We start from the raw sequence: 22,935 nt of genomic DNA, 5'->3' as shown, positions 1-22,935 counted from the left end.
ACTACAAAAAGCCTGAAGGTAATGATTCTACTCACCAGAACAAATACTATAAGCTGTAGTTGCTCTGGTGACTATAGTGTCCCTTTAACATTTAGAAGAATGGTTTGAGGCTGCAGCACACAATCATCATGTCTGCCTTCCCATTAAATTGCCTCCCTGCCCTTCTTTTCCACCCTCCCAGGCTAATAAAGGACATGATAAAATGAACCTGAGACGCACACATTCATGTGACCTCTGACAGGTCTGTCCCCTTAATTTAAACATTAAGAAAGTAAAAACATTAGATCTGGTTAGATCTTGGATAAGGTATGATCAAGTTGTTTTTTCTGCCCCCCAATAGATCCAACATGGAATGGCAGATATTGGCAATAATTTTGAGAGCATGCTAACCTGTCATCATTCCCAGTCAACAAAACAGAAAAAAGTTGAATTAAGTTTGTTATGTATTTGTTAGATTGGGTCAGATTATCCAGTTATTTAGTTAGCTCTTGCCTAAATCCAGAGGTATCGACCATTTTTGAAGTGTGAAGACATGTTATCCCCCTCTGTTTGATAGGGTTTATCAGATGAGAATTGGCCAGACTGCTATTTTGATAGATCTGACATATTTACAAATATATTTATCATTTAAGGGGGTGGAGGGGAGAAGAGATTCCTAAAGTTGGTAACTCCCCCCTCCCGCTTAGTCATCTTAGATTTCTAATTACATGCATGTGAATATATTGCTGTTTTTACCCGATTACCGTGTTCTGTGTACCAGCTGTATTCAGGAACAATTTCATGTATTTTTAAAACTTATTTCACAAATATTTCAGGCTCACAATGCGTAATTTGTCATACCCAATAAAGGAGGTAAAAGAAGCAGGGCTGCCATCTGGGGGTGACTGCCAGTACTGCACAAAGCAGGCCAGTTGTGCCCTGGGAATGATGATGCTATGCGATTAAGTAGTCTGATTGGCCCGTCTTCCCTGGTAGCACTGCATTCCAGTATTTGCAGCACTAAGCCCCTATTGCTCTCCTGCAGCAGCTCTGAGGAATAGAGATCAGATTTTCTCCCATAGTAAGAAGGAACAGAAGCCTGTGCCGCTGGCAGCCCAAAAAAACTGCAGCGTAACCAAGTCTCAGAGAGAAAAAACAAACAAACAAAAAACACAGAAACCAGTCTCTAGCTGACACCAAGTATCGGTTAATGGCTATTGTTACTCCCTCTACTCACACATTAATAGAAAGGAAACCGCTGCTACTACAAAATACAACATAAAATATCAAATAAGCATTATAGTTATAAATAAAAAAAAACACAACCACTACGTTAACATACTATTGAATTGGCCTGATCCATTTATTTTAAAAACTACTTCAGGGCCATCCAAAAATCATTGTGAACAACATGTCTTGCGTGTTAGACCAGGGCTGATCAAGTGTTTATTTTATAAGATACAACAGAAATTTATAAACCTGAATGATTTTTTTTTTTTACCGATAATTACGAATGTCTCCAGTTATAAGTTCATACCCAAAATGCTCATACCTAATGTCAATAAAGATCTACTCAGATGAATTAATTATTTCTCAAATATTTAAATTGAGGAAGGCAGCCAACCCATCTGAGGTCTATAAACTTCCAATCCCCCAGTCAATCACTGGTTTAGTGAATAGATGCCATAATACATCATTTATGTGTTTTAGAGGATGTTCACGATTCTTCGTATTTCTACTTGTTTTCAGGTGTAATTTTCTTGCGAATTTGTTTCTCTAGATCAAGCAGCTTTCGATAGAGCACATCACTGCTTTCTTCATCAACGTCCATCTGAAAGGGAAAAGATCAATTAGTTGAATGATAGGCCAATAGAAAATAGAGGTCAAACACAGAGTTTGCTTAACCAAAGCTCTGCTAGCTGGATAATATCAACAGCGAAAACAATCAGTGAGCTCATCAGATGACATAATAAACAATAATTTTAAGTTGTGAGGAATCTTGATGTTAATTTACCAAATACAAATCTCAACTAGCAATAATACAAGGTGTTATATTGTGGGGTACAAGTGTGCATTTCTTTTCTATTGTTTTTCATTAAAAGGAACACTATAGAGTTTGTATTCCTTTTTGGTTCCTGAGCACCCCTATGGTTATGTGATTTAGATATGCTGCAGACTGTGTTTAAAAAGGCACCAAAGTTGAAGGCTCAATTAGGAACTGCACTAGTTCTGTCACGCCTTGTTTATTTCTACTATGGTAATGTTCTAGCTATCATGAATATCCTGATAATAGTTGTTTTATTTAGTGAAGAGTACTTGTGTTTAGTCTAATGCAGGGGTGCCCAAAATGTTATAAATCTACAACCTCCATGATGCTTTGTCATTCTAAAGGCATGCAAAGCATCATGGTAGTTGTAGTTCTACAACATCTGGGCATCTACCTTTTGGGCACCCCTGTTCTAAAGTTAAAGACACTTTGGTTCCTCCTAACTCCCAATTATAATTAAAAACTTAAGAAGGCTTACCAAATATAAGCTAAAATTAAGTTTTATCACGACAAGTTTAATTTTTGCATTTTTTTATTTAAAAAAAATAAATAGCTTATATTCCTTATTTGCAGTGTTTTCTTTTTTGTTTACAATCTATGCATTTGCTACCAAAAAAAAAAAAAAGTGTACAGGAAAATGAATTGCATACAAGTGGATGTTTTACACACATAAGAAATAGTAAATACTCACTTTATACGATTGAACATAATTGTTACCCAGGCCAGATGTGCAGCTGTGATATTTTGCACGCGAGTCCAGAGATTCGGTCTTCCTACTAAACAGCCATAGCTGAAAGAACAAGGTACTTATTAAGAATTACAAACATCTTGAGGAGAACAGCTTCCATTGACGCACTGAAACATTCAGGATGCTTTGAATTTTAGAAGACAGTAAAGTGTTATTTATTTATGACTTGCAGCACAATAGAGTCATTAGAGTCATGCAGCACTATACTTCATAGTATAGAATTAAAGGCCCCACCATTACACATGGTGTATCCTCATTAATATTTAAAAAGTTTATTAACTTGGCAATTCTGTGATAAAAAAAAAAAAAAAAAAAAAAAAGGCCAAACTCCTCAACTACATTTTCAGGAAACAGTTTATCGAGAAACAAAGTGACACCCCAGATGTTGGAGCATCATGGGAAATAGAACTAGACTGGCACTTGGCTATGTGTATTCATACTCCAATCTATAGGGAAGCAAAGACTGCATTTGCTAACGGTTGATTGGGCAACAAAAGCAAATGTAGTTCATCAACATCAGGGGCGACAAGGCCAACTATAACTACTATAGTGATACCCATTCATAATACATCCCAACCCAACTTAAAAAAAGCTAGAAAAAAAAAAAAAAGTGAATTTTTAGTGTTTATAAACATTAATGCAGTCCTATGAACAATGGCATCTGGTGAAGTTTTAAGATAGCAGATCGCCAGCTCTCTGAGTGGAGTTTGACTCTATGCCACCTCTGGAAAACCTTATTGTCTGAACTGCTTGACTCCATTATCAAAATGCCAATCAAAACCAAGTATTTCCTTATTTAAAATGATCAAAACACACATTGAAAATTCAGTTTTGCATAATATGCAGGAAACTGCATAGTTCAATATGCTACACTGAACCTGTTCAAATACAAAATTATGACAATTGTCAACATATAAAAATCCAATTTAAAAAATGAAGACTTGGGGATACAGGACAAAATAATGGTATGAATGATCTATTGAAAACTAGGTTTCTATAGCTGGATGCTTATAAAGGCTTTATATATACACACACACAATTATATGTATACAGGTTTCTCTACTAAACAGTGGTTTTCTTTTTATTGTATTGTATTTGGGCAGTGGTGCTTGTAGAAAATGAAATATCTCGTCATTTGACTGACTAGTGCTGTCGGCCAAGCTTACCCAGCAGATATTCTGGTCTTCATGGAAGATTGACTAATGAGCCCTGGGTTATGAGATCTTTAGTATATCTTGGTTTGAAATGTTTAACGGGGTTAAGATTAATTTTCTTCCCATGGTCTTGCATTTACTTTAAAACTACACTGCTTTTAGGTACCTTGTGTTCCCATTTCCACTTTGTCTGCACTTCTCAGATTTGTTTGGCAGGGTCGCGGTCCCAGAGTGAGATGGGGTTCCCTGCGTATTATCATTTGTGGAGACTAGTGAATTGGCACTGTACTCCGCTCCTCTCACAGTGAACCCTCCTAGAGTTGGCAGTGTCAGATTGATCACCTCATACCTTACCTTGATCTGAGGCACATGCCTCCTCACTAAGACCCACTATACCATATGCACTAGTATCATTCTTCCACAAGATAAAGGACTCTTGTCAATATTCAAGTTTTCCCACCATGTTAAACCCGGAGTTCCCTGAGAGAATGTACCTAGCTTCTTTCGGTTTTCCAGATAAATTGTTGTATGATGAGCTGTGATACAAGCTCATCCATTGGCCTGCTTCCTTCACTTTGATATTAGCTCAGAGCCCAATTTACTCTCCATAGGCTACAATATTTTCAAATTAAACATTACCTTGGCACTCAAAGATCCGATTACATTTGAGAATTAGTTCCTTTTCTATTGCTCAGCCTAAGTTTGTTTTATGGGTTGGGACATAGGCATGGTAGATCCCGCTCTCTAGTCAATTTAAATTAGTTTATTTTTTCTACTTCGGCTCATGAGAGCTCATTCCTTTACCACCAACTCCTTGACTTTTGCCTAAAATTTCAGGCGAAAATTCTGTAAAGGACTGGAGATGTCATGGGGTTATCGGGACATCACTTTATATTTGGTGGTCATGGTCATTCCCTATTAGGAGGAAATACGTGCAGCGGTTGAGAAGATAGTCAGTCTAGGTCTCTCATTTCAACCAGAGGCAATGGTGCACTTATTTATCTCCCCTTCAGATTTCACAATATAAAAAAAGTCGCTCACAAAAGCACCTACTTAAGGTGAAGGGTTTCTTTCCTCTGGATTAGCTTTAACCACTCTCCAGCAGTTGATATCTATAGTTGAGAAAATCTATAATATGGAAATTCACAGTGCTTCTTTACAGCTGAGGTCTAGTAAATACACTGAACTGTGGCACCATTGGCTTGTGTATATGGCCCGGGAATCTTCCTATTTAGTTTCTCGCTTCTCCTACTTGGCCTATCCCAGTTATTCCTTGTATTTGTTTACTCAGTAAATGGACAGTGACTCAATATTATGCTATTATCATTTAATTGGCAAGTAATATTAACTCATACATCAAATACTTAACTCCTAAAATATCACACTACAAAAAATGCCCAGAACATAACATCACTTTGATAATCACAAGTCTAACAACTGTCTCATGAGCTTGATGATCACATCAATCAATGTCATCTGAGAGGATATTAAAGGCTGTGTTCGTACACAAAAACAAAATACATATTGAAAGGATGTCTGACTGTACAACTGCAAATTATTTAAAGTATTTTCCATTCAGAGGTTGTTTAACCCCTTAAGGACACATGACATGTGTGACATGTCATGATTCCCTTTCATTCCAGAAGTTTGGTCCTTAAGGGGTTAAAAGGAACAATTAAGTGGTCTGGGTGCCATGTCCCTCAAGTTTTTTTAAAGTTACCCGAACAACTACAGCTTATTGAATTTGTTCTGGTGAGTAGAATCATTACCTTCAGGCTTTTTGTAGTAAACACTGTATTTTCAGAGAAAATGCAGTGTTTACATTACAGCCTAGCGATAACTTCACTGATTGGCCAGGGCTGTGTTCAAATTGTGCTGGCTCTGCCCCTGATCTGCCTCTTTGTCAGTCTCAGCTAATCCTATGGGGAAGCATTGAGATTGGATCAGGCCACCACTTTTGATGAGGTCAGCAGACAGCTTGTTTTTCTGAGGCAAACAGCATGCCGAGTTACAGCTGCAGACTTGAATACAAGTACGTTTTACTATTTTTAGGGAGGCATGAGGGGGCCAAATTATGGTTTTAACCCTATAGGGTCAGGAATACATGTTTGTGTTCCTGACCCTATAGTGCTCCTTTAACCCTGCAGCTGAGGGTTAATCCAGGCTCTAGGGGCTGTCTCACTGCATTGAGTAATGCTTTCCTATGGTTGGCTTGAATGCACGTGCGGCTCTTGCCGCGCATTCGGATCTGACGTCGGCAGAGTTCCCCAGCGCCAAGGGAGCCCAGCTCTGGAGAAAGGTAAGTGGCTGAAGGGGTTTTAACCCCTACAGCCCAGCGGGAGGGGACCTAATGACCCTATAGTGCCAGGAAAACGAGTATTTTCCTGGCACTGTAGTGGTTCTAAGTTTTTTTATATGATCAGATCCCTGGTTTTTATTTAGGTCACATAATTGTAGTATGAAGCATTACGTAACATGCCAAAACACAAAGAATTAATGATTAGCAACAGTCTTAAAAAAAACAAAAAAAAAACCCACGTGCTACAGGCTGTACTTTATTATATCAATAACAGGTCTCAAAATTCCGACTCATTCATGGTGATTATGTCATTGCCCCTCTAGGCTTTCAGTGGCAAGTAATTTTTACGTCCGACTGGTAGTGGAGGACTAGTAGCCTTTAGTCACCCAGACCACTTTATCTAAATTAAGTGGTGTGGGTACAGCGTCTATCTTTTTAACCTTGCAATGTAAGGCTTTTTAAACTGCACTGTTTACGTTACATAAATAAATCCACCTCAAGTGGCGTTATACTGACTGAATAAATACATGGGGAAGCATGAATGGGCGCATCAGGTACCCAATTCTCTATCAGAAGCATTGGATTAGACCAGGGGTCATCAAACTACGGCCCGTGGGCCTGCCAGGGTCCTGAACCCGGCCCAAGCATTTAGGGCCACCCGATGGGCCCTATATCTTCAATAGCACGACCATGTCCCTTTAAAAAAAAAAAAAAAAAGTAGAGCTGGGAGGAAGTGACGGCCGGTGGTCACTTCCTCCCAGCTCCCTCACTGTAGGAGGGAAGAAAGACAGGCTGTGAGGAGGTTAGAGCCACGCCAACTCCCATCAGCCACAGCCAACCAAAAAAAAAAAAAAAAAGTACGAAAAATTAGCTGTGTATGTCAGTGTGTGTATGATGTGTGTCAGTATGCGTGTGTGTGTGTCCTTATGCAGGTTTGGGTCTGTATGTATGTTAGTGTGTGTCTGTATATGTCTATGTGTCAGTTTCCATATGTATAGGAATTTGTTTAAATTGTTTTCAAACTATAGTCTGGCCCCCAACAGTGTCTGAGGGACACACTGGCACACTGTTTAAAAGTTTGAGGACTACTGGATTAGACCATCATGGAGGGGTCCATACCTCCTCAATGACGTTTTGGGAAGCGAAAATGTGAGCAGTGCCAATATGCAGTCTTGGCACCGGTAAAAGGTGATAAGGTGACCACACCAGCACTCGACACCGCCATTACACTCTGGAACAAACTCTCCATAAAACATGCACTCACCTCAAACCTCTCGCCCTTGACACCAATCCTGAGAAACGAACACTTCACACTGCGCATGACCCCAAAAGACTTCGCTCACTATGAAGACAATGACCTCGTCAGGACATATCAATTCTTCCGGAACCAAAAAATCATTGCGTTCACGGACTTGCCTCAAACCAGACCACTCACCACACATGACTTCTTCCGCTACCTGCAAATCAAAAACCTCCTGGATACCCCTACATATAAACAAGCTGGCCTTACACCCCTCACCGCCTTTGAGCAGGCATGTATCCATGCCCCCATACAAAAAGCCAGATCTCCACAACCTACACACAACTGCTCAAAACGACAGGGACCCGACCACCAGGGTACGTCATAGCATGGGAAAGGGATCTGGGACCCCCCACAGACCGGTCAGCAATCTGGGAAGCCACAGTGACGGTGACGATATGCGTCACACATAAAGAGCAGGCATACAAAACCCTGATGCGCTGGTACCACACTCCGCTAAAACAAAAACAAATGGGGCTTTCCACATCGGATAGATGCTGGAAGGGGTGCGGCCAAAAAGGAACGTACTACCACATGTGGTGGGAATGCCCATATATCACACAAATCTGGACAGACATAGTGGCCCTGGCCTCAAGAGTCCTACACGACACCATCCCAAGGGACCCGTGGCTGTGGCTACTATCTAAACCGCTAGAAGATACACCACGAGCTCATAAAAAACTACTAGCCAAACTGGCCTTGGCCACTAGGAGAGCTATAGCCTCCCACTGGGGTGCACCCACAATCCCGTCACTCACTGACATAAAGAAGAAAATGAACGAAGCCAGGTCAATGGATAGTTTATCAGCGCTCATTTATGACACCACAACACACTGTAACAAAATATGGGATCTGTGGCTCATGGAACCCACCACCGCCACCAAAAAAAAAAAAAAAAAAAAAAAAAAAAAAAAAAAAGGGAACCGGAACGATTCGAGACCAAGCATCATACACTACACTCCAAACCAAATCTACCCCTCTCCCCCCTAAAAGAAATTGAAAAGAAAAGATAGTAAAACATTAAGATAATTATTAGCTCTGTCAGTACATGAGGGATCACAACTGCTTGCAAGTCCCTTGGGCACCAAGTGATTTATGGGATTGACACTGGTATGTGTGAGAACTGAGTCGCGGTCGGCTTCTGTGGATAAATTTGGAGATACGCGAAGTGATACATTCATCACGGGCGAGAGGCAATCCAGATCTGAGATTTGTATTATGCAGTAAGATGATTCAACCTTTACTCGATTCCCTGTCTTGGTACACTTACATGACTTGGCTAGTCTTAAATGAAGAATCACAATTTGGGTCAACACCGACAAACTACACAACCCACAGGTCAGGGACGCCTACTCGCTCCCCCCCAAAGCACACTCTACCCTCAAACTGAGTTTAATCCCCTCTCGCCCCTTAAATTTTAGTTGCTGTTCCTTGTGCTACAACAAGGAAACATGACCGTACGCTCAAACGGGTTTATATTTGTTTTGGTTTGTTTAAAATGTTTAGAAACTCGACAGAACAGAATTGCACACGAAAAAATTATGTTGCATTACCAGATAACTACTCTACCTGTATATACCTCTCTGTATCACAATTTAATTTTGAACTGTTTGCACTTTGGCTTTTGCATAAGCCCACACAACACCTTTTGTGCAACATCTGTGAACTTGTCAATTCTGTCAACCGAAAAATAAAAGAATAAAAAAAAAAAAAAAAAAAAAAAAGTGATAAAGTGAGTAAAATCATTGTTATTGGAAGGGAGAGGGACCTAAAACCTTAATACAACTAGGGATAGAGGCACTATAGCATTAGGTAATTATTAAAACCGGTTTGCAGCCCTAACGCAATAGTGTTCCTTTAAGACAGGCTTCCCCAAACTCCGGCTCTCCAGATGTTGCTGAACTAAAACTCCCACGATTCTATGAATGAAATAGATAGGCTGAGAATCATGGGAGTTGTAGTTCAGCAACATCTGAAGGGCTGGAGTTTGGGGAAGCCTGCTTTAAGAAGTGAAAAAAAAAATTAGTTGGTTTTGTTTTTCTTAAGGTTCTCTGCATCTGTAGCATGGTAGGGCTTAACCAACTCAGCAGGAGTTTATAACACGTGCATGTCACCTGTCCTCTTTGTACAATAGAAAACTAAAAGATGACCTGGAACTCACTAACTGCATACTCTCAGATTAATACGGCTATATGCGAGGACATATCACAGCTGTGTTATTGGAGTAAAGGGGGTAACTCTGCAGGGTAGCAGAAGGCGGCTTTGAAAGGAAGAAAGGAAGAAATAAAGAAAATTATATGAAGAAAAATAGGCCAACTAAACTAATTTACACATTACAGAGACTATCCTTGTAAAAGGGAGGGGAGGACAAGTAAAACCAGAAATACACGGAGTTTTTAAATTGAAGCATAATGAGATCACAGTAATATTAGGCTGGCATTCTTTGTGTCACTACAGTGTGACATACCTCTGGTTAATCCAACATACATAAAAAAAAAAAAAAAAAAAAAGACTCAGGCATTGAAAGCAAGGGCCACATTCACTAACCAATGCTTCACCACCTCCCAATTATAAATATAAACTTTGTAAATATTCCTAGTTTGTTGCAAAATTAGAAGCGCTTCAGACTGGGTCTTTTGCCTTCTTTTGGATCAACAGCAAAAGCATATGTGAGGAAGGCTGAACTTGATGGACGCAAGTCTCTTTTCAGCTATGTAACTATGTAACAACCGATTTTTTTTTTCTATTTTAAAGTCCATTAACCGGAAAACACAAAACAAAACGTAAACTTTTGCAAACAAAAGCATGCAAATTAATATGAACCAGTTAAGTCATCCGCAAAACCTTGTGGATGACAACTTCACATGATATTACGGAGTAGTAGAGATACAAAGTATACAACACACACACAGTTTGCTTCTTCACTATACAGTATGAACAAGTGGATGAAGTGGCCTCACACACACCCACCTCACTCCAGGCAAGTTCCAAACCCCACAATGCCAAGAATAACGGCACATCAATTCTGTTACTCCATGTGTGAAGAAAAATACTTTAGTAATGCATGTTTGAATAACATTTCATCTATGCGTTTGCTAGGAAATCTGGCTACAGAAATGTTTAGATGAAGTTTTATTCATGTGCAATGAGTACACTTTACAATGAAGATTCTACAAATTTAAGTTAAAACATGGTTTCATAGTATACATCCTTACTGGTCTATTTTCCATAAGACTTTTTATAACTGCTTAATTTTAAGGAGACTTTTTAGTGTAATAGTTCACAATTCTCATCACCCCAGCTTGATTAAATAAATCTTTAATAGGGGAATTATTCCTCGTGGTTATTAATGCATGCCCGAAAAGCAATCTTGCATCAAATTTGGCATTTTCCTTCTCAACTTTGCAATTCAGCTGCATGTTCTTTGTAAATAACCACTTTAGTCATGATTCCTTTTCAAACAGGCCAAAAGCGGTGTTAATGTCCACATACTTATGGACTGGACTGTATATACATGTGCATCAGGGCACATGTTTACCTTAAACGGTCTTACTGGGAATACAATAAGAGCAATTTGGAGTTTTATTAAATAAATAGAGTCACAAAACAAAAATCTATTTTTCCAACTTACCAGGGCTTCAGCACCATTGTATGGGGAGATAGTGAATGAGTTTGTGAACAAACGGATCTGTGGAAATGAAAAATAAAATTAACACATTATAATAAAGATTTTAAAATATATTTAGCCCTCCCTCACAGCCCTCCATGGTGCACAAAGGGTTGCATTAGTATTTCCCACATAGGAAAGAATGTATAATGCCTTCCTATGGGGTTGTGCAAGACGCTGGATGCCCTCAAAAGTTGCCTAATGACCCAGAAGTACCTCTAGTGGCTGTCGGGTAGATGGCCTCTAGAGGTGGAGTTAACCCTAGAAGGTAACTATTGCAGTTTATAAAAAAAAAAATCAATATTTACCTTTGCAGGGTAAGGGACCTGGGAGTGTGCACCCAGACCACTTCAATGAGCTGAAGTGGTCTGGGTGGCTATAGTGTCCCTTTAATTATTTTTTTTTATTATTATTTTTTAAGCAATCTAATTACAGAAACTGCATCTTATATCAGCTGGGAAATGTAAAAATTATTGACAGTTCCAACTGCTTCTAATGTATCAAGTTACTCTGACATTAGTTATGGTGTTCTGTTTGTACCTCAAAGGGTCCTGGATTTAAGGCAATACTATGACTTAGAACAGGTGAGAAATAAAAAAAAATAAAAAAAAATTTGGGTTTGTTTTATTCAATGTTTGAATCCGGTACAGCTATCAGCTACAGAACTGTATGGTTAGAAAGAGCAACCAAGGAATCAGGGAGAGACTAGGGACGTGAAAAAGATCCCAAGTTACTTAGGAGAAAGTAAGGGAGAAAACAAAACAAAACCACCAACATGTTCTACACCTGGGTAACGCTTTGATAGAGTGGTGAAAGTTAAATGAAGCAAATAAAAAGTCAAATCTGAAGCTAGCCCAATGTTTTAATGTTCTGTTTTATAAACATACAGCAATTGCCATAAACAGAAATTGTTCCTTCTGGGTAGAAATGTACATAAAAGGTAGACAACCTAGTTGGCGATCAACTACAAGTCCCATGATGCTTAACCAGTTTATGTTGTATGTCCAGTAAAGGTCTGTCTGGAGACAATGTGAAATGGTCCCCTGTAGCTTGAACATGGCTTGTATTGACTCTTTAGTTACCAAGAGCTACACCCACTATATACAAGTATCTGGAGTGGCTAAGAATTAGACCTATAGCCTTATTAGAGTCATCTATATTTTGGCCACACCTACACTGGAGAGAAGAATTGTACCAATCCAGTGAAGTAGGATAATGGTTCCAATTACATCTGACTTTGGAAAGTGAAACTGCGTCACTTTAATAAGAGAGAGGCATATCAAGGATTTTATTGAATAGACTTGCATTTTCTTGTTCTAACTTTGAATCAGTCTGGGCCAAAGTGTAAATATATAATGGGAGTTATGCCATCTGACAGTTTTCCTCAACATCTAAGAAAAGCAGTTCTTAGAAAACAAATGATGCACAAGAGAAAGTCCACATGAATAAATACTGTGATCATCTTGTGATTAAAAAAAAATAAAAAATAAAAAAATGTGCCAAGCACAAAATTATTTCATAACAAAAAAATAGAAGCGTTTTTACTTAGAGATATTTGCTTACACAAGTAACTACTAAACTACAAATAACTTCGGCAAGTAGCTACAAGTAAAGTTAAAAATTGTAAGAGGATAGTTAGAAGAAGAAAAAAAACAAAAAACAAACATGTGAACGAAGAGCAGGTGTGCAGGCAATGCAGGTCACAAAGTGCTCCTGATTTTGGCGTGGATGAAAAAAAACTAAATAAATAAATTATTCACTAATGTGAGAATTTAAAGTAAATTTTACATTTAAGGTCAAAATAGCTGGACTGCTTTCAGTTTGGTTACTTTGGCCTTAACCCCTTAAGGACCAAACTTCTGGAATAAAAGGGAATCATGACGTGTCACACACGTCATGTGTCCTTAAGGGGTTAAAGTTTAAATTTACTTTGATTTCTTACTTTAGTTAAAAAACAAAAACAAAAAAAACCCTGAAACACTCCTTTATAACGATTACAGTGTACCACAGTGCTTATGGTGATCCTCTAATCGCCACAAAAAAGTATATCTATACAATTAAATTATACAACTATAACATTTTTAAAAAGTGTATAATCATGCGTTCCATATATGCACAAACTGCTAGTACAGTAACCAAGTTAATACAGGTCATAAAATACGTTTATTATCAAACACAAGTCAGTGAATGGTTACGCAACACAAACTACATACCAGCCACATAATGGGCATTATAAACATCCAGAAGAAAGGTGGTAATATCCCGTATGTGAGATTAGTCATAACAAGACCCGGACACACCACACTGGAATACATGCCCTGAAAAGTCAAAGAAGAAGAAAAAAAAAACACTATAATTGGAAAATCACTAATGGATGAAGGATAAACTTTCCTGAAGGATGGTAATAAGAGTGTACTACCAACTAAAATAAGAAAAAATAAATAAAGTAAAAAAAATAAAAAAAAATTATGGAAACACTATAAGCAGCACAAGACAATCATAAGCTCAAAAGGTGAAAATGTCACTTCCCGGATTTCTAATAGAACATTTACTTATTCTTTATATTTAAATTGGAACCTCTGGGCACCATAACTTAAATGGGAATTAAGTTGCAATGGAACCAGGGGGTGCCACCTTACCTTTAGAGGTTAAACTATTGAGAAGGTCAGCTGACACTCTCAGCCAGTCAGTAGCTTCCCATTCATAAAAAACAGCTTGACAAAAAGACAACATACGTTTCTCAAGTAGTTTTGTGAATGGGGAGCTATGGATTGGCTTAGAGCATCAGCTGACTCTCTCAACCAAGCAGTCAGCGACTTCCTGTTTGAAGAATCTCAGAGAAGCAGAAGGACAGGGGCAGAGCTAAACTGAGCTGGAATGAAGACTTTGAAGAAAGAAGACTAACTGCAAATTGGAAGCAAAGATCCTCCTGACACCATAACAACCTCATTCTGATTAAGTTGTTATGGTTCCAGATGTTTTCCTTGAACATGTATGTACTTAAAGGGAAACTCCAGTGCCAGGAAAACGATCCGTTTTCCTGGCACTGGAAGGTCCCTCTCCCTCCCACCCACCAATCCCCGGTTACTGAAGGGGTGAAAACCCCTTCCGTCACTTACCTGAGGCAGCGGCGCCGTCTTCTCCTCCGCGACGCTCCTCCCTGTTCTTCCGTCGGCAGGTGGGCAAGACTGATCCCGCCCACCGGCCGAGGGGACCTAATGTGCATGCGCGGCAATGCCGCGCATGCGCATTACGTCTCCCCATAGGAAAGCATTGAAAACGAATTTCAATGCTTTCCTATGGGGATTTGAGCAACGCTGGAGGTCCTCACACAGCGTGAGGACGTCCAGCGACGCTCTAGCACAGGTTTCCTGTGCTATAGAGCAGGAAGTTCCCTCTAGTGGCTGTCTAATAGACAGCCACTGGAGGTGGAGTTAACCCTGCAAGGTAATTATTGCAGTTTATAAAAAACTGCAATAATTACACTTGCAGGGTTAGGAGTAGTGGGAGTTGGCACCCAGACCACTCCAATGAGCAGAAGTGGTCTGGGTGCCTGGAGTGTCCCTTTAAGGAGATAAATTTAAAATGAACCATATGAAGTATTCACTCCATATCCTGCAACTGGGTTCCTCCATATGTCAATCATTGCTATAAGGTCTGTCTTTTGCACCTGTCAGTTTGCAATTTTTGCCCTTGCGGTGCCTGTACTAAAAACAGGATTGTGAAGTAATTTGCTAAATTTGAAAAAGATTATATAAAATAGATTTAAAAAAAAGAAGAAATTCTAATGGTATTCTAAAAATACACCTAACGCTACTAACCTGCTTGTTGTAATGTTTATTTAAAGCAACGCTCAACAGATCAGTAGCATATTTGGAGGAGCTGTAGGATTCCTGGCCTTGAGAATGCTGATAATCTGTTAGACTGAAGGCAGACCTTCTTGCATTGCTAGAAGATGTCCAGATGACTTGGGAAGGATTGTTCACATTACATAAAAGAGGCTCAATTTCTTTAATCTGGAGGGGGGAGAAATATTTAAGTGGTTCACTTAAATCAAAACTTAACAGTTCCATTCAGCCTTTTAGTATATAAAACTATATTTCAATGAAGTATTCAGCAATAAGAACAGATCTACATACACTGCACAGGGGAAAATATTATTTATAAAGTGCCAACAAATGCCGCAGAGCTGTAATGTAGAAAAGTAGTCTAGGTACTTGACCAGAAACTCTGATAGCATGAAAGCAATGTTATTACAGGGCCGGATGATATTTTTACTCTACATACTCGGACTATGTGAAACTATGCTCTGGAGTTATACGAAGTTCTACTTCACTCATCATACAAGGAGGATCAATACCTTCTTATGGTTCTATTCATGGTGTATGAATGGCAAGCCAACATGTCTGCCTTTGAAGCAGGAGACTATTGGAGAGATGGTTTGGGCACGTACTACAAATGTTTAAAGGGTCCTTGACATGGGGTACGGGATGTTTGACCCACAAAAAAATACGGCACCCTCGTTCAGCGGAGTGGACCCCACCATCTCATACAGTAGTACTCTTGCACTTGTGGTTATGGAAAACACTAGGGAAAGATTCATTTTTTTTAAATTTTTTTTTAAAAAACATCCCCTTTCCAGTGGCATTTTGAGTTCTCCAAGAAGGAACTCCTCAAGTGAGCAATGTGTACAGAATAAAAATATTCAACACCCGTCATTGTTAAAGTTATTTCTTCACTAAAGCTAAAATAATGTACAGTTTTCTTTCCCACATTTTTTCAGTTACTCACTCCATTTTTATATGTCACAGGAGTACAAAATAAAGAATGGTGAAGAAATCAACAAAGCTAAAAACCTTCAATATAAACAAACATTCTTGCATTCTACTAGCTAGACAAAGCTTTATGCACTAAAACGGGCAGTAAAATTGCATTAATGTCTAGGCTTGTTGATGTCAATATGTACATGCAATAAGGAATTTTAATATATAGATGACTTCAAAGCAGTATGTAGGTTCAATTAACATTTTTAAAAGAACACTATAGGGTCAGGAACACAAACATGTTTTCATGATCCTATAGTGTCAAAAACACCATCTAGCCCCCCAAATATAGTAAAGTCTTACTTTTATTCCAGTCTGCAGCTGCTGGCTCTGATCTGCTTGCTTGGCTGACCTCATCAGAAGGGATTCTCTGAACCAATAACAATGCTTTCTCATAGGATTGCCTGAGACTGTCAAGGAGGCAGATCAGGGGCACAGCCAGCACAAGCCAAAACACAGCCCTGGTAAATCAACATCTCCTCACAGAGATGCATCCAATCATTGATTGAAATCAGATGATTTCAATCACTTTCTTATCTCAGTCACTCATTTAAAAAAAAAAAAAAAAAAAAAAAGACATTCTATATTAAAATAGAGAAGAGAGGAAGAAATGGCATATTGACTGGGTGAGCAAGTGTATCAACTGTACCAGAATATAGTGGCCGAAAACATTGGTCTCAAAAACCTCTTGTAAACCATCTTCAGTCACCCTGTCCTCCTGTGTCAGGAGCCCCTCACCTGTGGCAAACATACTGATGACATTCCTACAATGATACAAAAGCCAGTTCACTTATACTGTCACAAACCAATTATAACATTAACTAATGTACATACAATATATACGTTGAGAAACACTAATATATCTATCCCCGCCACCATCTTTCATTTTAGTCTAGTTTTCAATTTTCTTCTTAAAGAATCCCTTTGTGCTGATCTTTTGGTCCCCTGCTTCTTTGTATTACTCTCTTTACTAGTTTGTACGATTTAAAGTTTTTCTCACTTCAATATAGATGCTGGTACATTTGCCAATAAGTAAATATAATTATTAAAACAAAAATACTTTACCTGGAGAACAAACCAGTGATTAAAGCTTTGAAGCAAATCCTCGGATTGGGCATTATTCCAGCATTCAGGTATAAATGGTCAATGCGCTTGTACCTTTTAATTAAAAACATACAAAAAAGACATAGCAATTCAAATTCTTCTTTTTTAATATAAGACATGCAATAACCATAACCATCTTAGCATTAAGTCCCAGGTTTAGGCTATAAAAGGATATCTATTTAGGATATTGTTATATTTCTCCAACCCTTTTTTGTTTTGCTTAGAATAATGCCCTATTGGCATTATTTTTCAAGTCACTCTCAAATGAATTGCTCCAAAAGCATTTTAAAATAAATTTTACTATCAAGGCTTGGGCGAGGCACCTGGGGCTGTTGGGCAGAGCCCCAGCTGACATCACAGGAGCCAAGTGGAGGTCCAATCAAAGGCTTGTCACGGAGAAGCCTTTGATTGGACTATTTAACCATCTCAGAGTGCATGCGTGCGCTCCTAGCCGGCAAGAGCAGAGGGAAAGGGTTCCGGGCTGCCTAAGTTAGTCACTCTTGCTGGGATGCTACTAGTTGCGGCACAAAGTGCCAATAACTTATGTTTCAAGCTGAAATCTGCACATCCAGACTCCTAACACCATCACCACTTCTAAAAGCAGAAGTGGTCATGGTGAGTGGAGTATGCCTTTAATATAATATATTAAAGTAAATCTGATTTAGTTTAGAGATGTGCATTTCAACCAGTGTGCTGCAAATACTTTAAATAAACGGCTGTAATAGATTGATTGCAGTTTTTAAAATCTGCTTTTTAACAAGTATCCACATTAAAAAATGTGATTCTCGTCAGGCATTTAAAATAACACTCGAAGCACCATAAATCACTACAGCCCACTTTAGTTATGATGCCAACGATGCCCTGACAGCTCTACATCCAGCAGTTGTGGTTATGGTGCTTGAAGTGTTCCTTTAACCAAGCACAAATAACAACGGAGAAGTGTTCAGCTTGCTGGATAACCATGAACAGTTGCATACTGCAAAATCAAAAGTGAGCAATGTGTTGATTTGAGGTTCATGTCACTGTGTAGGAACAGATTATATTGGTAGATAGATCTCTCCATTTCAATTAAAGGGACACTATAGTCACCTGAACAACTTTAGCTTAATGAAGCAGTTTTGGTGTATAGAACATGCCCCTCTGCAGCCTCAATCCTCTGCCATTTAGGAGTTAAATCCCTTTGTTTATGATCCCTAGTCACACCTCCCTGCATGTGACTTGCACAGCCTTCCAGAAACACTTCCTGTAAAGAGAGCCCTATTTAGGCTCTTTATTGCAAGTTCTGTTTAATTAAGATGTTCTTATCCCCTGCTATGTTAATAGCTTGCTAGATCCTGCAAGAGCCTCCTGTATGATTAAAGTTCAATTTAGAGATTGAGATACAATTATTTAAGGTAAATTACAGCTGTTTGAAAGTGAAACCAATTTTTTTTTTCATGCAGGCTCTGTCAATCATAGCCAGGGGAGGTGTGGCTAGGGCTGCACAAACAGAAACAAAGTGATTTAACTCCTAAATGACAGTGAAATTGCAGGGGAATGATCTATACACTAAAACTGCTTTATTTAGCTAAAGTAATTTAGGTGACTATAGTGTTCCTTTAACAAAACTCACCCTCCCTCACCTTGCTTGACACTGACCAAATACGGACACATAAAAGTAACAAAGAATCAACCAAAGAATACAAACATGTGTAAAACACATTGAAGAAAAAAATGTATATCTGCCAATTAAAACATGAAAATTTATATATAAAAACGTATTAGATAGATTACACTGTATTGTGGGTATATGATGTATAAAAGACAATCCCTATAGCTGCACATGGTTACATGCAGGAAGCTTACCTTTCTTTTAGTTCTTTTGCACCCTGTAACACTGATTTAACACTGCCTACGTCAATTTGAAGCACACTAATATCAGCTGATGGGTGAGAGGAAGCAAGAGCCATTCGGGCATTCTCAGCCCTCTGTAGGTTTCTGCAGGCCAAGCATAAACGAATCTGGTCATCCTTTGAAAGTAGTCTTTCACAGAGAGCCAAGCCTATGCCACTGAAAATAAATTAAAAACAATTTATAATATACAGATCTTTTATATTTTACAAGGCAAACAGAGAACCAATGTTTTCGGAAGGTTTCCCAACTCATACCAGGTCATCAGTGCTTGGAAAGTGCTAAATGACTCTTGTACTACAGGTAGTAAAAGACTAAAGTAGACAGCGTGATAATTAATAAACAAAGTCCATAAAAATCAACGGCCGATAAGTAAAATCACCTATGAACTTGGAACGAAGAACATTGTTGTACTGAATAACAAAATACAGAATGCTTATATATTTAATGTGCACTGTAGTGGTTATGGTGCTTGGAATATCCCTTTACATTTATAGGGACAGGGCAGAATGTGAGAGTTATAATAAAGCGCCATGACCACTTTCATGATTTGAAGTGATCATGGTGCCTGGAGTTTAACCTCTCCACCGCCGGCAGCATCGCTGGGGTGGAACTAGAGTTCCAGACTGGGTAGTGTAAATTCTGTGCAACTTTCAGTGCACACAATGTCAGTCATTGGTTGATAGAGATCAGCTGATGCTTTCCAGTCAATGAATAGTGACGGCTGTGGCTTCACAGAACCCCTAGGACCTCTGAGTGTTCATCATTTATAAAGAAGATCTACGCTTATTGATTTATTATACCAGGGAGAGGACAATTTGGAAATCAATCTCCAACTATTGCTGACTTCTAACTCATGATGCTTTGCCAGGCTTAGTCCTTTTGGACTACAACTCCCAGTTATGCTTTGCCACCATTATGGCTGGTAAAGCATCATGGAAGGAGTTGTTCAATGGCAGTCTGGGATTTCCCGATGTCCATCCTTTGGTCTATAAAAAAATAATAAGTAAATAATTGTTTTAGGATAGTCAATTAGGTATTGCACCAAGTACTGGGATAGACCACAAGTCACATAAGGAAGCTATGCATCCCCTGCCTATCCAGTTACCTGCTGCCAGGCATATGCCCACCATTTCAAACTGACTCAATTACAGTGAGGAGAGCATGCGCAGTCATCTATATCACCATCCTAACAGCTCACTGGAATTGTGGTTAGACAAGCATTGTGTGTGGAAGCTCTGACACTGCTGCTGCTGGTCTCTGAACCAGCTGAAAGTTTAAAGCTAAGGGACATTAAGAGGGGAGTTTACTGCCCATACAATCGAGCTCAGATTAACCTTATTTAATACAGGAACCCAACTTATACACATAAGGTTGCAAATATAAACAATTTACTGCAGACAGTTCAACCAATGGGAACCCATTAAAAAGCATAAGGGTCAAATTTTGCGTTCAGACCCTGGAGTAACATAACTCTCCCACATAAAGATGCCAAATGTATGAATTTGTTTAGTCTAAATCAAAAACCTCTACACTACAACAATTTTGAAGCCAACCTTACTCTAATGTTCAGCAGGGATTCTAAAATATATAATTCAACAGCACTGAGGAGTTTCATGAAGAGACATTAGTGAATAAACTTTTCAAGATAATAAATTAGATCAAAAATCAACATCCATGGTCATGTCTCCACACTTAACTTCAAAATAGCACTGCATATAAAGAATAGGATTTGCCGTTCCCTCAGGTTTCCCTGGACACTAACTTCATCATGCTAACTTGTAGCACATGAAAAATACAACTGCGGTATACAGCATTCACATGCTTCAATTAGAACACCAGTCCATCAATTGAATCTTGCCACATAAGAAGGCTACTGGGCAGCACTGGTCAGGAACTACAGGTCAGATAGAACAAAAATATATACCTGTCCATGTAATCATTCCAAAGAGCTGGAATATAACTCGAAGATAACAAGGTTACCTGTCCAAGATAACAAGGTGGGAGGGGTGAGGTAGCCCCACATTAAATCCATATGGATTACCCAGCAAGCAAAATGCAATTTATTACATTGTAACAGACAGTATATATACACCCTCACTGCTCAATCTACAGCCATAGCAGGAATATTTATAAACAAGATATACTCTTATTGAGTTATTAGACCAGGTTTGGACTTTGGAGTTATTATACCAGGGGGAGGACAATTTGGGATCAATCTCCATCTGTTGCTGACATAACTCATGATGCTTTGCCAGGTTTAATCCTTTTGGACTACAGCTCCCAGTGATGCTTTTCCATTATTATGGCTGGCAGAGCATCATGGGAGCAGTAGTTCAATGACAGCCCTGGGTCTCCCTATGTCCATCCCATGGTCTATGCTCAGTAGCAGCCGCTATTCCCAACCTGTTGGCTCCGGTGACAACCACGACCTTCCGCATGTCTGCTCCCGGCACTGGCTGCGGTAGGAGATAGGAACAGCTCTACACACAGAGTGGCCAGCGCTGCACCCTGCAAGGTGATTGGTCGGAGCAAAGTGTCGGGGGCGTGGCTGAGAACGCCAGGTTATATACATGTTTAGAAGGGGCGAATCCATTCATAAGCGAAGATAGCAAAGGGGGCGGGGAAAGGAACGAGGGCGATGACGAGAGGGGCGTGGCCTCATCCTGGTTGTGGGGCGAGAATCGGCCGATGGGCGATGACTAGTGCCCGGGCAGCCAATAGGAACAGTCCATCCTCGGGGTCCGTGTGGTGAAATGGGGACCAAAAGCGACACATTATAAAGCAGGCACCGCCCCTCTCTGCGGGAAATAGTATGGAATGCTCTCAGAACTACATCTCCCGAGGTGCACTGCGAGATAGGCTGAGCATCACGGGAAATGGAGTTTATTGATTGATATATGAGGGGCTCCATTGGCCAGCATTGCACCATGGGGGCTGTCTCAGTACTGTTCTCCTTTACTGACTGGTGTCATACAATCTCAGGAATGGATCCACGTTATTATTCATCTGACTGTTTAATTCATTCAAAATGTGTGTAAATATTGTGAACTCTGCACTCTACATATTACTCGATTAAAACACTATTCTAATGCCAGCCATATTTCTGATATAATAATAAATAATGAAAAGAATACAAAGAATAGCAAATGTTCTTAGTTACATGAATTAAGCTGGCCCATTGAAATTGGCTCTTGTTTCTGTAACATTTGCCACGTAAAGGGGGCACGCCACCTTCAAATCAATGCTATTTAAACTAAATTCTAGCTCAGTCGTGGTCATGTTGGAATTGATACACTGGACACCCCTCTTTGTCATACAATAATATTTAGCGTGAGCCAAACCACAATTTGTATAAAAAAAACTGGCACCAAGGTTGCACCATCAACTCAATGCATTTCCGGCTGCTGTTTGGGGCCCCGTTTCTCCTGCTCTGGACGGGGGTGGGGCTGATCTACTCTAGGAGGGTTTACACAACAAGCTGAGGGCGCGCGGTGCTACTGCACCACAAGTTACACTCACGCCGAAGCATTCAAGATGGCGGACATGTTATGGTACTTTTTAGCAGTAAACCAAAATGTTTAAATGTCTATCTGTTCCTGTCCAAATCAATAAAACTAAATTGCGTATATACGCTGAAGTAATTAAGTCTGACACACAAGGTTCAGGTTAAAATAACTTCGAGAAAATGTATTGGCAAGTGATTAAAAAGCGGACGCGCAGGTCCTTTTAAGAGACATTTTACGTCATCATTGATTATTAGAATATCAGCAAATAAACATCATTAATTGGATTAATTGTTAAGTGTCGGGATTAGTGTCCACCTATCAATATTATTAATTGGCTCAAAAAACTAAGTGGTTAGTCCCGTGTCCACCCACCAAGAGGTGGGATTGTTCTGGACACGGGTGGGGGACAAGGGGT

General features: G+C 39.4%; 1 protein-coding gene across 1 annotated transcript; it reads right to left on the bottom strand.

The window, feature by feature from the left end:
• Window positions 1-867: 867 nt before the first annotated feature.
• On the bottom strand, window positions 868-21,653 carry HSD17B7 (hydroxysteroid 17-beta dehydrogenase 7). The gene is made up of 9 exons (XM_063427522.1): window positions 21,418-21,653; window positions 18,967-19,170; window positions 17,083-17,175; window positions 16,667-16,781; window positions 15,016-15,210; window positions 13,408-13,512; window positions 11,159-11,215; window positions 2,718-2,816; window positions 868-1,810 (listed from the first exon to the last, which is right to left on the bottom strand). The coding sequence occupies exons 1-9, from the start codon at window positions 21,450-21,452 to the stop codon at window positions 1,715-1,717; spliced, it is 999 nt and encodes a 332-aa protein (XP_063283592.1). The 5' UTR covers window positions 21,453-21,653; the 3' UTR covers window positions 868-1,714.
• Window positions 21,654-22,935: the final 1,282 nt, after the last annotated feature.

Source organism: Pelobates fuscus, chromosome 7 (genome assembly GCF_036172605.1).
Source record: "Pelobates fuscus isolate aPelFus1 chromosome 7, aPelFus1.pri, whole genome shotgun sequence".
Lineage (NCBI taxonomy): Eukaryota > Metazoa > Chordata > Amphibia > Anura > Pelobatidae > Pelobates > Pelobates fuscus.
The sequence above is the reverse complement of the archived record's forward strand: the minus strand, read 5'-3'. Positions and strand labels throughout refer to the sequence as shown.